This window comes from Myotis myotis, unplaced genomic scaffold (assembly GCF_014108235.1).
Source record: "Myotis myotis isolate mMyoMyo1 unplaced genomic scaffold, mMyoMyo1.p scaffold_m19_p_19, whole genome shotgun sequence".
Lineage (NCBI taxonomy): Eukaryota > Metazoa > Chordata > Mammalia > Chiroptera > Vespertilionidae > Myotis > Myotis myotis.
The window spans coordinates 10,826,817-10,844,224 of NW_023416323.1; the positions used below are offsets into that span (position 1 = coordinate 10,826,817).

General features: G+C 42.9%; 1 protein-coding gene across 1 annotated transcript; it reads right to left on the minus strand.

The window, feature by feature from the left end:
- Positions 1-10,103: 10,103 nt before the first annotated feature.
- On the minus strand, positions 10,104-11,567 carry LOC118674651 (E3 ubiquitin-protein ligase makorin-1-like). Its single transcript, XM_036346694.1, has one exon. It carries the CDS (start codon positions 11,553-11,555, stop codon positions 10,302-10,304), a length of 1,254 nt encoding a protein of 417 aa, XP_036202587.1. The 5' UTR covers positions 11,556-11,567; the 3' UTR covers positions 10,104-10,301.
- Between the last annotated feature and the right edge of the window lie 5,841 nt (positions 11,568-17,408).

The window sequence follows — 17,408 nt, forward strand, 5'->3', positions numbered from 1 at the left end:
GAATTTGGGTGCTCCTGCATTGGGTGCATATATGTTTACCAGGGTTATATCTTCTTGTTGTATTGATCCCTTTAGTATTATGAAGTGGCCTTCCTTATCTCTTGTTATGGCCTTCATTTTGAGGTCTATTTTGTCCGATATAAGTATTGCTACCCCAGCTTTCTTTTCCTTTCCATTTGCCTGAAAGATATTTTTCCATCCTTTCACTTTCAGTCTGTGTGAGTCCCTTCTAATGAGGTGGGTTTCTTGTAGACAGCAGATGTATGGGTCATGTTTTTTTATCCATTCAGCCACTTGATGTCTTTTGTTTGGAGCATTTAGTCCGTTTACGTTTAAAGTTATTATTGAAAGGTACTTGTTTGTAGCCATTTCTGTTTTTGTGTGGCTGTTTTCTTTCTGAGCTTTTTATTTCTTATTTTTATACCAGTCCCTTTAGCATTCCTTGCATTGCTGGCTTGGTGGTGATAAACTCCCTTAGCCTTTTTTTTTGTCTGTGAAGCTTCTTATTTCCCCTTCAAGTTTGAATGATAGCCTTGCTGGATAGAGTATTCTTGGATTCAGTCCTTTGCTTTGCATCACTTTGTAAATTTCCGTCCATTCTTTTCTGGCCTGATGTGTTTCTGTTGAGAAATCATTTGACAATCTAATGGGAGATCCCTTGTATGTAACTTTCCGTCTCTCTCTTGCAGCCTGTAAGATTCTCTCTTTGTCATGAACATTTGCCATGGTAATTATGATGTGTCTTGGTGTGGGTCTTTTCGGGTTCACCTTGTTTGGGACTCTCTGGGCTTGTGTGACTTTTTTCTTCCCCACCTCAGGGAAGTTTTCTGATATTATTTCTTCTAATAGGTTTTCTAATCCTTGTTCATCCTTCTGTTGATCTGGTACCCCTATTATTCGTATGTTGTTTCGTTTCATGTTGTCCCAAAGCTCCCTTAGGCTCTCCTCCTGTCTTTTCATTTTTTTCTCCAATTGCAGTACAATTTGGGTGTGTTTTGCTTCCTTGTCTTCTAATTCACTAATTCTGTCCTCCGCTTCACCCAGTCTACTGTTGGTACTTTCAATGGAGTTTTTCATTGCAGCTATATCACTCTTCATTTCTTCTTGGGTCTTACTTAAGTTGTTGATTTTTTCATCTGTTTCTTCTAGCTTCTTCCATATGTTATCGATTTTTTCATCTGTTTCTTCTTGCTTCTTGCAGAGGTTGTCGATTTTTTCCTCCATCCGGTTTATGCACTCTAGGACCCTTATTCTGAATTCTTTTTCTGTCATGTTGCATGCCTCTGTATTACTTAGCTGCTTTTCTGGAGAGTCCTCCTTCTCTTTCCTTTGGGGGTTTCTTTGTCTACCCATGTTTGATCTCACTGACATATCTAGACGTTGAGTCGTTCAGTGGTTGCTCCCTTGGTGGCAGTGACTCCTTGGTCTGTGGTTGCTCTTCGGGCGGTTGCGGTAGCAGCTGCTCTTCAGTTGACAGCAGCTCCTTTGGTGGGTGCTGTTCACAGCTGTGGTGGCTCTTCTGGCTGGTGGGGCGAGGTTTCACGTACAGCTGCTGTTCCTCAGCAGAGGGTGTGGTGCTCAGGAGGTTGCTGTTGCTTGGATCTGCTGCGTTGATTTAAAGGCACAAAATACAACACAACAAGGCACCACGTACCAGGCACTATACACAAATATATTCACGATATTAATAACCCCAAATAAAGGTGACCACCTGAATTAAGAGAATTAGGGGATAAGGAAGAAGGAAGAGAAAAAGATAAAAGAGAAAAAAGAAAAGAAAAGTAGGGACCAAAAACAGGAGTGCAAAAATGAAATTGGGAAAAAGGAGGGGGGAAAATAAAAGCGAGATAAGAAAAGAAAAGAAAAAAAAAGAGCGAAAAGAGAGAATGAAGTTGAAGAGGGGAGGAGACTTTTTTATATGAGGAGAATACTCCTATAGAACAGCCATTAATCCTAACAAATTCCAGCAACAGCTCCCTGGAGATGAATGCAAACTAGAAACAACCAATAATATAACGATGAAAATAGAATGGAGAACACTAATCCCAAAATAAAATAAAGAGAAAATAAAATGGCACTTTAAAAAAAAATGATAAAATGGTAGCAGTAATAATACTGGTTAAAAATAAGAAGGTAGTAATTAAAAGGGTAAAATCAGGTGATGGAAAAAAGAAGAGAAAAAAAAAGAAGAAAAGAAAAAAAAATAAAAATAAAAAATAAAAAAATAAAAAAAAATTGGTTTCTTAGTTAAAAGGTGAAAAAAGAAAAAAAAAATATTGCAGTAGTGAAGGTCCTTCGGTTCTTCTATTCTTCAGTGTGGCTCGCCTTAGACCTGCCAGGTATTCAGGAGGGTGTTGAGTTTCCCTGCGATACACTGTTCCTCTGTGTTGTAAACCACAGTCCTTATTTTAAAGCAAGCCGCATTTTTTTCCCAGACTGCCTTATTTTGTGTTTAGCAAAGAGTCAGTTTGTGGGTCAGCCTCTGGGTGGCAGTGCTCTGGGGTTGGCCTCTGAGGCTATAGGGCCTCTCTGTCCAGTGGGAGTTCACTGCCAGAGCTGGCTGCGTAATAGTTACCAGTGCTGTGTTGTTGCTGGGATTGAAAATCCCTCTATAGGCCAGACCCTGTTAACTCCCAGGGACTGATCAGGTTATTTTAATCCTTGATCTCCTACAGGGTGGAATCTGGGTGTGGCTGTGCTCCTTGCCTGGGGGCTGGGGGGAGGAGTCTCACTCTCCGGAGAGAATGGCTGCCCTAGTCCTGGGCTCAGGGGTGTCTCAGCACTCAATTCGTTGCCACCTCTCCCGGCCCCCCTTTTCTCCTCAGACTCTCCCCAGATTCCACTCCTCCGCACCCTCTTCCTCTCTTCAGCACAGGTGAGTGTCTGTATCCGAAATGCCCCATGAACAGGATTCAGTGAAAACAAACAAACAAATGCCGGCCGCGGAAACGGGGAAGGCTTGGTTTCTGTAAGCTTCTTCTCTTACCCGGACTGCATGGTCTGGTCAGCTCTTCAGGCTGCCCCCTTTAGGCTCAGTCCTCCGTGATCACAGAACCCAGCTCGCAATTCTCCCGGCGGCGCCAGGAATCCCGCGGTTCTCCTTTCCCCCGTCAGGGGCTGTGCCTGTCCCAAGGGACGCGGCTGTCTGCCACGCGGTCTCCCTCTGACTCTCTGGGCTCAGAGGTCTGGGAACCTTTCCTGCCCAAATCCCTGGTTTTTTTACCTTTCCAGGGGAGTTCTGCTCTTCCCGGCTGCAAACCGTCTCACCAGCTGAGCAATTTCGCCAATTCGGGGTGGATGTTACTAGTTTCAGCTGCTCACTCCATTTGCTCCGGGACACGACCTGGGATGCGTCTGCCTATACCGCCGCCATCTTCCTTCTCTCCTATCTTTTATTTTTTTACTAACAGCCCAGTGCACAAATTCATGCATGGATGGGGTCTGGCTGCCAGCCCAATGGGGGCTGATTGTGGCTGAGCCGGCTTGGGGGAGAGGCTGCGGGAAGTTGGCCAGCTGGCTGGCCACATCCCCGATTGGGGTGGGGGGGGGTGCCGATTGGGGGCAGGGCCAGCCAGGGGAAGGGGCCACAGGAGGTTGGGGTGGGCATTGATCAGGGCCCTGTTTGGGCCGGTTGGCCACTGCAGTGCGTGTCATAGCCACCGGTTGTTCTGGGTAGTTCCAGTTGTTCTGTCATTCCCGTCGCTTGGCTTTTATATATAAAGATTTTATTTTAATTTTTATTATCTAAATAATAGTTTTATTGATTTCAGAAAGGAAGGGAGAGGGAGAGAGAGATAGAAACATCAATGATGAGAAAGAATCATTGATCAGCTGCCTCCTGCATGCCCCCTACTGGGATCGAGCCCACAACCCAGGCATGTGCCCTTGACTGGAATAGAACCCAGGACCCTTTGGTCTACAGGCTGATGCTCTATCCACTGAGTCAAACCAGCTAGGGCTCTTATTTCTTTAAAAAAAAAAAAGCATTTTCATTGATTTTAGAGAAAGAGGGAGAGTGATAGAAACATTGATGAGAAACATCATTGGTCAGTTGCCTCTTGTGTGCCCCCTATCGGGGATCAAGTTCACAACTCAGACATGTGCCCCGACTGGGAATTGAACCAGTGAACTCTTGGTTCATGGGTCGATGCCCAACCACTCAGCAACACTGGCCAGGCCATGTTTCTTGAGGTAGGTCTCAGAGATTAAAAATGGTGGCAGAGTAAGTAGATACTGCACAGATATGCTCCCAGGAACAAACTGGAATTACATTAAATACAGAAAACCACCTGAATAATAAAGGGAAGACTCACTGGAGAGAACCCTGATAACTGAGGACAAAAAGTGGAGATCACATAGAGACTGCTAGGAGGGGTGGAGGCCCAAAAGAGCTGGCTGGCTTCCACAGACAGCAATGGAAGTTCCAGAGAGATATATCAGCTGTGGGGGAGGGGGGTTGCCACTGAGAACTCTGAGGTCTAATCCCCAAGCTGGGTCCCCCAGCAGAGAGCATCAGAACTGAGAAGGGGACCCACATAACATCTGGCTATGGAAAGCAGCGGGGCTGTTCTATTAGGGAGAGATGGCTGGAAATTCAGGCACCCTCTTAAAGGGCCAACACACAAAATTCCCTGTGGAGCCACTCACCTTGCACTCTGGCAGAGAGAGGGCAGAGTGGACTGGAGCTATATGAGCAGAAGCCAGGATCGGGCAGCTCTGGGGTTAGAGCTCAGAAGGCAGCCACCCCGGTTTCCTGTGCTGAGTCATTCCCTCATGCTGTAGAGATCATCCTTCTCACATAGACATCTGCTAAACAGGTGGCTTTGCCTGGGGCAAAGACAGTTGACTCAACCTATTGGAAAACACCTTGTCTCGCTGTGCAGAGTTTCTGAGGCCCATTAAAAGACTGAGAATAGAGAGAACCAAGATGGCGGCATAGGTTAACGCTGGAGTTTGCTGCCTTGAACAACTACTTCAAAAGTGAAACTAAAAAACGGAACGGACATCACCCAGAACCACAGGAACGCTGGCTGAGTGGAAGTCCTACAACTAGGAGGAAAGAGAAACGCATACGGACACTCAGAGGAGGCGCAGTGCTGAAGTCAAATTCTGAGGTGCGGAGTGCGCGGAGCGGGCTGGCGGCGGAGGGCGCAGTTGGCGTTTTCAATCGGGAGGGAGTCGCAGACTCTGAGCTCCGGATATAGGCGAGTCTTTAGGGACCCAGCCTCAAACGGGAGAAGCGGGACTGTCTGGCTTCGGTCAGAGCAAGTGCAGCTTTGTCTCCGAGCTTTGCAGCCAGTGCTGGGACTCAGAGAGGCAGAGCCCCTGGGAACAGGACTGAGAGCCGCCATAACTGCTCTCTCTGGCCCACCCTGTTGATCCTGTGCGACCTGCCCTGCCCAAGCCCTGCACAGAGGCATTTGCCGGATAGCCTCAGGCAAAGGCTAGATTAGCACCTCCCTAGAGGACAGAAGTTCTCTCACTGCAGACACAGCTGATTCTCATAGCCACTTGGCCTGGAGGTCAAACCCTCCCTGGTATTAGCTACAACAATCAAGGTTTAACTATAAGACTGCGAACAAAGACCACTAGGGGGTGCACCAAGAAAGCATAACAAAATGCGGAGACAAAGAAACAGGACAAAATTGTCAATGGAAGATATAGAGTTCAGAACCACACTTTTAAGGTCTCTCAAGAACTGTTTAGAAGCCGCTGATAAACTTAATGAGATCTACAAGAAAACTAATGAGACCCTCGATGTTATATTGGGGAACCAACTAGAAATTAAGCATACACGGACTGAAATAACGAATATTATACAGACTCCCGGCAGCAGACCAGAGGAGCGCAAGAATCAAGTCAATGATTTGAAATGCGAGGAAGCAAAAAACACCCAACCGGAAAAGCAAAATGAAAAAAGAATCCAAAAATGCGAGGATAGTGTAAGGAGCCTCTGGGACAGCTTCAAGCGTACCAACATCAGAATTATAGGGGTGCCAGAAGATGAGAGAGAGCAAGATATTGAAAACCTATTTGAAGAAAAAATGACAGAAAACTTCCCCCACCTGGTGAAAGAAATGGACTTACAGGTCCAAGAAGCGCGGAGAACCCCAAACAAAAGGAATCCAAAGAGGACCACACCAAGACACATCATAATTAAAATGCCAAGAGCAAAAGACAAAGAGAGAATCTTAAAAACAGCAAGAGAAAGAAACTCAGTTACCTACAAGGGAATACCCATACGACTGTCAGCTGATTTCTCAACAGAAACTTTGCAGGCCAGAAGGGAGTGGCAAGAAATATTCAAAGTGATGAATACCAAGAACCTACAACCAAGATTACTTTATCCAGCAAAGCTATCATTCAGAACTGAAGGTCAGATAAAGATCTTCACAGATAAGGAAAAGCTAAAGGAGTTCATCACCACCAAACCAGTATTATATGAAATGCTGAAAGGTATCCTTTAAGAAGAGGAAGAGGAAGAAAAAGGTAAAGATACAAATTATGAACAACAAATATGCATCTATCAACAAGTGAATCTAAGAATCAAGTGAATAAATAATCTAATGAACAGAATGAACTGGTGATTATAATAGAATCAGGGACATGGAAAGGGAATGGACTGACTATTCTTGGGGGGGAAAGGGGTGTGGGAGATGCGGGAAGAGACTGGACAAAAATCGTGCACCTATGGATGAGGACAGTGGGTGGGGAGTGAGGGCGGAGGGTGGGGCAGGAACTGGGAGGAGGGGAGTTATGGGGGGTGGGAAAAAGAGGAACAAATATAATAATCTGAACAATAAAGATTTAATTAAAAAAAATAAAAGACTGAGAATAACAAGTAGCCTTCAGGCAGAAGCAATTGTCCACCCTATTGAAAAAAACTCTTGCCATATCTGTGGACGATTGCCTGAGGGCAATTCAGGGTGGAATCCTATCAGTCTACAGGCAGAGGTGGTCTCTGGAGGCTTTGTGTCTTTGCCTGATCTAATTAGTCAGAAACAACATTTGACATTGTCCTGCACTAGAGATTGAGAGGCATAGCAGATTTACCTAATACATAGTCATAAATCCAAACAGGCAGCCAAAATGAGGAAACAAAGAAACAAACCCCAAATGAAAGAACAGGAGAATTCTCCAGAAAAAGAGGTAAATGATATGAAGATAGGAAATTTATCTGATATAGAGTTCAGAGTAATAATGGTAAAGATGCTCAACAGCATGAGAAAAAGTGTAGTAACTATAAAACAGAAATAAAGAATGACATAGCACAAATAAAAACACATTGGAAGGAATACACAGAAGATTAGAGGAAGCTGAGGATTGAATCAGTGAAAAAAATCACTCAATCAGAGAACCAAAGAGGAAAAAAACAATAAAAACAGGAGGACAGCTTAAGGGAGCTGTGGGACAATGTGAAACATAACAATATTGGGATAGGTCTGTAATGTTATAAATGTACCTTATATTACCACTTTTTCTGCATTCCCAAAGTTTTGATATGTCATAATGTCATTCTTATTTGTTTCTATGTGTCTTTTAAAAAAATGTATATTTTTATTTATTTCAGAAAGGAAGGGAGAGGGAGAGATAGAAATGTCAAGGATGAGAGGGAATCATTGGTTGTCTGCCTCCTGCACGCCCCACACTGGGGATCAAACCCACAACTCGGGAATGTGACCTGACCAGGAATCCAACCATGACCTCCTGGTTCATAGGTTGACACTCAACCCCTGAGCCATGCTGACCTGGCTGTTTTATCTTTTTAATGCTATATGTACAGTTCCAGATTTTTGTTTTGTGGTTATCATTATGCTTATCCTACAAGTTTAATATGTACAATTGTCCTTGTTCTGATTGCATCTTATCTCCATTCACCTGTGCAAGTTCAGCCCTTACCCCCTTTCCTTTTCTGTTTTCATTGTAACAAACTATTAAACTGTGCAATATTTTCCAAATTGCAGTAGCTATTGTCTTTTTAAAATGCTTTTGACTCCTTTAACATTTATGTTATATTTAAGTGTTTAATACCCATTCTGAACAAGAGTTGCAATTTCCTGCTTCTGTGTGTTTGTCTTCTTATAACAGTTTTATATCCTTTTGCTTTTTAATTTCAGGTAAAAGAGCTCCTTTCAGCATTTCTTGTAATTCAGGTCTTATGGTGATAAATTCTTTCAGCTTCTGTTCATCTGGAACAACCTTTATTTCTTCTTCAGATTTAAAGGGTAAATTTGCTGAATATATCATTCTTAGCTGGTAATTTCTCTTCCAATATTTTGAATATTTGATTCCACTCTCTCCTAACTTGTAGGGTCTCTGCTGAAAAAAATGCAATGATAATCTAATGGGGTTTCCTTTATAGTTTATTGTCTTTTTTTTGTGGCTGCGTTGAGAATTCTCTCTTTACCATTAACTTTTGACAGTAATATGATGTGCCTTGAGACGGTTGTTTTTCATCAAGATAATCAGGTGTCTGTTAGTTTTTTGGATTCAAAGGTCCAGTTTTTTCCATTGGTTGGGAAGTTCTCTTGATTATTTGTTTATATAGGCTCTCTGTTCCTTTATGCTCTTCTACTTCTGGTATCCCATTATTCTTTTTTTTTTTTTTTTGGGTTTTTTTATTGTTTTATTTGGGAAAGTGCTTCTTACAAAAGGGCAGCTGTAAAATACAGAGACCTCTGTAACAATGACTTGTTTTTCTTAAAGTGAAAGAATGGGTGGGATCCAAGGAATCAAAAGCAGTTGATGGGACAACTCAGGAGCATCTCCAAGTTATTTTCAGAAACAGCAACAAAATTCAAGCTAAAATTTTCAATCAAGGAATTCTAACAATGTAGCTTATCTTGTGAATTACCAACCTAACCCACCCCCCTTGAGTGGGAAAGCATTAACTTATTACTGCAAACCAATGACTCCACTACAAGAAACACCTTAGAACACAGTTTTGAATCACATCTGTCTACCTGCAAAGTACAAGGATGGAATGAGGCACATACCCACAAAAACACAAAAACCTCACAACAAAACCCCTCAAGTGAGGACAAAGGTTTGCCAAAAGGTGCCTGAACTGGAGAGGGTAAGAGATCATTAAGCATTAAATACAACTGTGTATCCACAACCTCGTTTTGTGTTAAGATATGGGATAACCAGATCGTTTTACCCTCTATGGCTAAGCCCATTTATTCATATAGACAGACAAAGCTAGCACTGCTCTAGTAATGGCTACCAACATACTGCTTTGTCCTGTAAGATCTAGTTACCACACGAGGCTGAACCACTAAGCCAAGGTTTTCCACTAAGGCTAAGAACACTGCACCTAGGCAGGGATGCGAGGCTTACCACACACTCGCACTCACACACGCCAAGTCTACCAGCTCTTGGGAGTCAACCTCAATTCTGCATTTCTTTTATGCCAGTAAATCATTCTTTTAGAATCTTCCTGTCATACTGAACAGTAAAAATCTCCACACATTCGCACCTGCGTATGGTTATCCAGTAGTCATTACTTGTGTGCAATTATCAAGAGACCAAAACCACAGAACAAGTGCACAGGGTAGGGATTGTGGGGTAGGGAACATATAAAAACACAGATGTGCAGATTTTAGCAGAAACCTCAAGTATCCGCCTCTAGGTCTGTAGCACAGGCTACTTGCCACAGTTCAGATCCTTCACCCATCACCTCTTCTTGGACCCCCGAGCAGCGCCAAGGCTGTGGCTTTTGAACCTGGGTCCTTAGAATGAGTGCAGCACGTCCATGAACACCCTCCAACTGTGTGAATCTGGTTGAAAACAGATGACGCAACAAACCTACACTAACTGTCTGACAGTTAAGTTCGTGTTACAAAAAACTAACTTTAAGGTTTATTTTTGTAACTTTTTTAAAAAAAATATATTTTATTGATTTTTTTACAGAGAGGAAGGGAGAGAGATAGAGAGTTAGAAACATCGATGAGAGAGAACCATCGATCAGCTGCCTCCTGCACATCTCCTACTGGGATATGCCCGCAACCCAGGTACATGCCCTTGACCGGAATCGAACCTGGGACCTCTCAGTCCACAGGCCAACGCTCTATCCACTGAGCCAAACCGGTTTCGGCTATTTTTGTAACTTTTTAACCAGAGGAAACAACATACTCCTTGGGGAAAGGTGAGGGAGTAAGAAGACAGGCCCTGGGTACGAAGTATTACGACAGCACCTGGAGTTGCTAGGCCTGCCTAGGAGACACGGGCACTGCCACACCACCACAGGGGACAGCCACTGTCTAGGCTCAGCAGACCAGTTCACACGCCACGCAAAGCTGCTATAGGTCCAAGTCATAAAAGTCTTCCAGCTCATCGTGAAACAAGTCCCACTCGTCTTCAGAGTCTGTCAGCTCGTCGTCATCCCCACCTGCAGCCAAAAGCATAAGCAACATCTCGCCCAGCTCAAAGGTGACAACCTCTTCTTGATCGTCAAAGGGGTTGCTGTTCTCTCTTTCCTCAATGAGCTCCCAGAAGTGGTTCCTTCGTTGGGCCCGGTATCTGCTTGATGTTCCCACTTTCTGTCTCTGTGGCTCCTCTCTACGGCCATCAGGGTACGCATGCTTGTAAAAATAGTTCCCTCCAAATGGGCAGCTCCCACGTCCTTCATCAAAATACCTGCATGCCTTGTTGCTCTTTGCCTCCTTGTATTTCTGAATGAGTTTCTGCTTCTCTTCTTTCTCCTCCACCCAGTACTCACTTGGAATGACAAAGTTAGATGTGATTCGGCATTCTGGGCAGGACTTTATGATCTTGCTCTCAAATTGCTTAGCACTCCTCCACTTGCGAATACACTTGAGACAGCAGGTGTGGTTGCAGTTGGAGAGGATCCCGAAGCGGGGCTCACTAGGGTCGGCTTTCTCGTAGACCACCTCCATGCAGATCCCACACACTTTGTCCTTACTGCGCTGGATGGCAAACGAGAGCTCCATGTCCTTCTCATGGGCCTCAATGCAAGATTTTATGTGCTGTGATCTCTGGGCTGCGTCCACTGGGTGTAGGACTTGCAGCCCGCACATGTCACAGGAGTCTCCGTGGAGATACACACAGTTCTCCCCATAGCGGCACTCTCCCACCGCTGCATAGGGACAGAGCTGCTTCTTCGTGTCCACGGCCGCTGGCTCCTTCTCTGGCTCTTCCTTGGTCCCTGAGCCCTGCAGGGGTGCTTCAGTGCAAGAAGGGCCAGTACGGCCACAGTAGGGCTGCCCAGGAACAAACTCAATGGCATTCACCCAGTCTTCTGAACCTGCTCCTGCAGGTGCAAAGTTCGAATTTGACTCAGCCTCGCCCGTATTCATTTCAACAATCGGTCCAACGACTGGAGAGAGACTTGAGGAAGCAGCAAGGGATAGTTTTGCAGTTAGATCTGTAGCAGTTGCTTCTTCCTGTTTCAATGGTTTGCTATGTTCGTGTCTGCAGCGGTCTCCGTAAATACAGTACCCTCGCTGAAAATACTTGCACAGCACACCGTGTGGACTGTCAGAGAGGTCATGCGAGTAGCGACAGTTATCTCCTTCCTTACAAACCCCGTGCATGAAATACCTGCAAGGCTGGTCTTGGAAGGAGGCCAGACGAAATGGGTATCCTCCGCGCCACGTGGAGGGTACTGAAGGATTCTAGGCCGGAGCAGGATGGCTCCCATTATTCTTATATTGCTCTTTCTAATGGTATCAGATAGTTCGCATAGTTGTTTTTTTTTTTTTTTTAACTATAAATTCTCTCTCTTCTTACACCTGAGTTGTTTCTAGAGTTCTATCTTCTGTGTCACTGTTTCCTTCATGTGGTCTGCCCTATTTCCTAAGCTCTCTAACTTATCCTTCATCTCATTTATTGAGTCCTTCAGCTCCAGAATTGCTGTTTTTTTTCTTCTTGTTTTGCTTCACTCTCTTTAGCCACGTACTTCATTTGTTCATTGATTTTATTTCTGAGCTCATTGAACTGCCTTTCTAAGTTCTTTGTATCTCATTGACATTTTTTTAGAACTGCAATCTCAAATTCCCTGTCATTTAAGTCATAGTCTTCCATGTCATTTTTTTTCCCCTGGAGATTTTTCATTTTCTTTCTAAACTTCCTTGTTACCTTGGTTATTTATGGTATTTGATTAATGATTTCTCTGCCTGGGCATTTGCAGGGAATGAATTCTTTATTATTATTTTTTATTTGGTTTTTTAAAGTACTGTCATAATTATTTAGCCTGTTGATAAATAGGTGTCTTTCTTTTGTTTCCCAGTAGGTGGTGGTATAGCTCAAGATTTTGTTTTTGTTTTTTGTTTTTCTGTTCTACAGGGACTTCCCTGATCTCTGTGGGGAGTTGTCACCTCAGCTGAGAAAAATGTCTTGTATATCGCCAAACCGGTTTGGCTCAGTGGATAGAGCGTCGGCTTGCGGACTGAAGGGTCCCAGGTTCGATTCCGGTCAAGGGCACGTGCCTCGGTTGCGGGCACATCCCCAGTGGGGGGTGTGCAGGAGGCGTCTGGTTGATGTTTCTCTCTCATGGATGTTTCTGGCTCTCTATCCCTCTCCCTTCCTCTCTGTAAAAACTCAATAAAATATATTAAAAAAAAAAAAAAGTCTTGTATTGCCCGAGAAGTGGGTGCCCTCTTTACAACCCCGACTGGGTTGCCTTGGTCTTAGGGCATCATCTGTGTGGTAGAATGTGGTGGGTTATGGGTCTCCTGGCCTATGTGTTCTTAGCACTAATTTCCTGCAGCCAGAAGCTGCTAGCCACACTTTCACTGTTTCCTTCATGTGGCCTGCCCTATTTCCTAAGCTCTCCAACTTATCCTTCATCTCATTTATTGAGCCCTTCAGCTCCAGAATTGCTGCTTTTTTTCTTGTTTTGCTTCACTCTCTTTAGCCACGTACTTCATTTGTTCATTGATTTATTTCTGAGCTCATTGAACTGCCTTTCTAAGTTCTTTGTTTTTCATTGACATTTTTTTAGAACTGCAATCTCAAATTGCAGTTCCAGAGATCCCAGCTGAGAGATCCCAGCTGCCTTTCCCAGGCTCCTTGGAGATTGGTGGGGGAAGAGTGGATGGGGAAAGTGGGGTTGTGTGTGGCTCTGTTCTTTTCAGTGGGTTCAATTGCAATGAGCACAGAGCATTTAGTCTGGAAAGTTGCTTCTGCCCCTTGTGATCTGCCCAGCAAGAGTCGCAATACCAGGTAGGCCACAGGTGGTGGGGACAGATTCTTGTGTCTTTGGTTTTGTTTGCCTGGTGATGCAGTCTTGTGGGTTGCTGCTGCCCTTTGCACCACTTCTCTGTCCCTGCTCCTGGGCTCAGCCTCCGTGTGTGCTGGCCACGCAGCCTGGGTTGCAGCATCAGCCCTTCTGGTGTGCCCAGTGGGGGTTGGATGTTAACTCTTTACTGCTATTCCATCTGCTAGGACCATCCCCAGACCTCCTGTGGCTCTTATCTCTGTCCTTCTCCCCATCCCACCTCTTCTGGTTGCTTAGATATGCCTACCTTTATGTGTCTCAATGGTATATCTCTCAGACACGTTTGTGTGAATTATAGCTGTTCAACTTGTAATTTCAAGGGGGGAGACCTAGAGGTCTTCTCACACTGTCATGATGCTGATGTCACACTGAGACAGTTCTTATTTTCTAATACAAGCATTTGAGATTGTACATTTACTTCAAAAGACTGTTTTAGCTACATCTCACATTTTAATATACTATATGCTTCATTTTTAACCAGTTAAAAACATTGTCTGATTTCTCCTGACCCACGAATTATTTTGACTTACATGGTTTAATTCCCAAGCTTTTGAAGATTTTCCTGTTATTTTTCTGTCACTGATTCATAGTTTTCATTTGTTATGGTTGGCACATTAGTTTTCTGTGTAAGAAAACACCACAGAATTACTGTGCTAAAGCAACAGCCATTTGTTAGCTCACTGTTCCGTAAGTAAGAAGTCCAGGAAGGGTGTGTTTGAGTTCTCTGCTCAGGTTCTTACAAGGCTGAAGTCAATGTGTCTGTGGAGATGTGTTCTTATCTGTAGCTCTGGATACTCTTCCATGCTCATATGGTTGTGGCAGAACTAAGTTACTGGCAGCTGTGAGAGTGAGGCCATTCTCTTTCTTCTTGCTGGCTAGCAGCCAGGAACTTTCTCAGTTCCTAAAGTCCATCTGAATTTGTTGCTGTGTGGTCCTGTATAACTTCAAAGACCACAATAGTGAACTCTCTCAATTAAAATCACTTTCTTTTTTTAAAAAAATATATTTTATTGATTTCTTTACAGAGAGGAAGGGAGAGGTATAGAGAGTCAGAAACATCGATCAGCTGCCTCTTGCACGCCCCCTACTGGGCATGTGCCCGCAACCAAGGTACATGCCCTTGACCAAACTCGAACCTGGGACCTTTGAGTCCGCAGGCTGACATCCACTGAGCCAAACTGGTTAGGGCAATTAAAATCACTTTCACACTTTGAGTCCCTTACTTCCTCTGTCTCTGACCTGTAGAGGTTAGACCTACCCAGATAATCTCCCTTTATTAAAGTCAACTACCTAACCTAGTAATTGCAGTGATATTAATCATATTCATAATCTCAGAGATTATATAAGACCATACACCAGGGAGTACAATTTTTTGGGGGAGGAGCATATTAGAATTCTGCATACCACAGTTAGATAATGTGACTTTGTATGATTTTAATTCTTCGACATTTGTTAAAGCTTATTTTATGACCAAGGATATTTTGTCTTGTGCACTTGAACAGAATATAAATCTGCTTTTGTTGGGTAGAGTGTTCTATAAGTAGCAATTAGATCCAGTGGTTGATGTCATTCACTTTTTCTATATCCTTGCTAATTTTCTATCTACTTGTCATATTGGATATTGAGGGAGTTATGTGAAATCTCCAACTATAATTGTGGATTTGTCCATTTCATCTTTCTGTTTATCAGTTTTGTTTTGTTTTTAAATATATTTATATTTATTTCAGAGAGGAAGGGAGAGGTAGAGAGAGATAAACTTCAATATGTAACAAATCACTGACAAAGATTTTGTCAAAATACAGGTTTTGATTCGGTAGGTGCAAGGGTTAAGGGGCAAGGGATTCTGCATTCCTGCAGCCCCTCAAGTAGCCCCTTGAGCACCTTTTGAGCAGCAAATTACAGGCTTTAATGTGAAAGCTTGAAGCTGATCAACAGGAATCAAGAGCAGAATACCAGTTGCAATCTCACTGAAAAGTAAGCTCCAACTCTACAGTGTCAACAAGAAACCAATGTTAAATATACTGATGTATTATAGAGCTAAAATTAAAAATTGGGGGAAACAATATGCAATACAAACACGAACAAAACAAAGACAGTGATTATAAGACAGAGTAACTGTCAAGCAAAAATAATTAATGGATAAAGAGGGCCATTAAATAATGATAAAAAGAATGATTCAACAGGGAGACATGAGAATTCTAAATGTACAAGTACCTAACACAGACCTTCAAAATTCCTGAGTCAAAACCTGAGAGCCCTTGGCTCTGTAGATAGAGCGTTGGCCTGCAGACTGAAGGGTCCCGGGTTCAGTTCCAATCAAGGGCACATGCCCGGATTGCAGGGAAATCCCCAGTAGGGGATGTGCAGGAGGCAGCTGATTAATGATTCTCTCTCATCATTGATGTTTCTATCTTTCTCTCCCTTTCCCTTCCTCTCTGAAATCAATAAAAAATATAATAAAAATTTTCTGATTAGTAATCTGGCACATTTTAGACCATCCTATCTCTAATTTCCTCATGAACATTTTTATGACCATGTAAACTGAAACTCCTCTTGTAATCTAAGTACTTTATATTTTAAACCCAGCTTTTTTTTGGATTAACATTTATTTTATTATTATATTTTTCAATTATAGTTAACATTTAATATTATTTTGTATTAGTAGAGGTTTATGCACAGTGGTTAGATAATCACATGCTTTACAAAGTGGTCCCCCTGATATTTCAAGTTCCCACCATACATAATTATTATAATATTATTGACTATATTCCCTACGCTCCAGCATGTCAAACTTGCGGCCGGCATGCAGCCCATCAGCCGCGAGTTTGACATACATGCTTTCATGACTATTTTGTAACCACAAATTTGTATTTCCTAATCCCTTCACATTGTAAAAAATGTTTTTATTGTAGAGAAGAGAGGAAAAGAGAGGGAGAGAGGGAGAGAGGGAGAGAAACATGGGAGTGAGAGAGAAACATTGATCAGCTGCCTCCTGCACGTCCCCTACTGGGGATTGAGCCTGCAACCCAGGCATGTGTCCTGACCAGGAATTGAACTGGCAATCTTCTGTTGCATGAGACGATGCTCAACCAATTGAGCCACACCGTCCAGAGCAATCCCTTCACATTTTTTACCCAGTCCTCCAACCCCCTTCCCTTCTGGCAGCCCTCAGTCTGTTTTCTGTATCTATAAATATTTCTATTTTGCTTGTTCATTTGTTCTTTAGATTCCACATATAAGTGAAATCATATAATATTTGTTTTTCTCTGATTTATCCCTCTAGGTCTATCCATGCTTTCAGAATGATAAGATTTAATTTTTTTACGGCTAATATTCCTTGTATATATGCACCACAGCTGTTTTATCCATTTGTCTATTGATGGGCACTTGGGTTGCTTCCATATCTTGGTTGTTGTAAACAATGCTTCAATAAACATAGAGATGCATGTGTTCTTTGAATTAATGTTTTGGATTTCTTTGTATAAATCCCCAGAAGTAGAATTGTTGGGTCATAAGGCAGTTCCATTTTAAACTTTTTTATTTTTTGTTTTTATTACTCCTCACCCAAGGATGGTTTTTCCATTGGTTTTTAGAGAGAGTGGAAGGGAGGAGGAGAGGGAGACAGCAAGAGAGAAACATTGATGTGAGAGAGACACATTGTTGGCTGCCTTCTGCATGCACCCTGTATATGGTGTAAGGGTTGGGGATGGAGCCTGCAACTGAGGTATGTACCCTTGACTGGATTTGAACCCACACCCTTCAGTCCGAGGGTTCAATGCTCTAACCACTGAGCCAAACCGGTTAGGGCCATTTTAAAGATTTTGAGGAAACTCCATACTGTTTTTCACAGTGGCTGCACCAAAAGTCTGTAAAGGTTCGCTTTTCTTCGTATCCTTGCCAACTCTTGTAATTTGTGGATTTATTTACAAAAGCCATTCTGATAGGCCTGAGGTGATATCTCATTGTAGTTTTAACTTGCATTTCTCTGATAATTGAGCATATTTTCATATATCTATTGGGCATATGAATGTCCTCTTTGGAGAAGTGTCTATTCAGGTCCTCTGCCTAATTTTTAATCGAATTGTTTATTTTTTTTGGCATTGAGTTGTATGAGTTCTTTATTAATTTTGGATATTAACCCTTTATTGGATGCATCATTGGCAAATAT

Excerpts from the sequence above, each read along its gene's own strand:
- LOC118674651 (XM_036346694.1), bottom strand. The coding sequence starts at position 11,555 with ATGCACGGGGTTTGTAAGGAAGGAGATAACTGTCGCTACTCGCATGAC.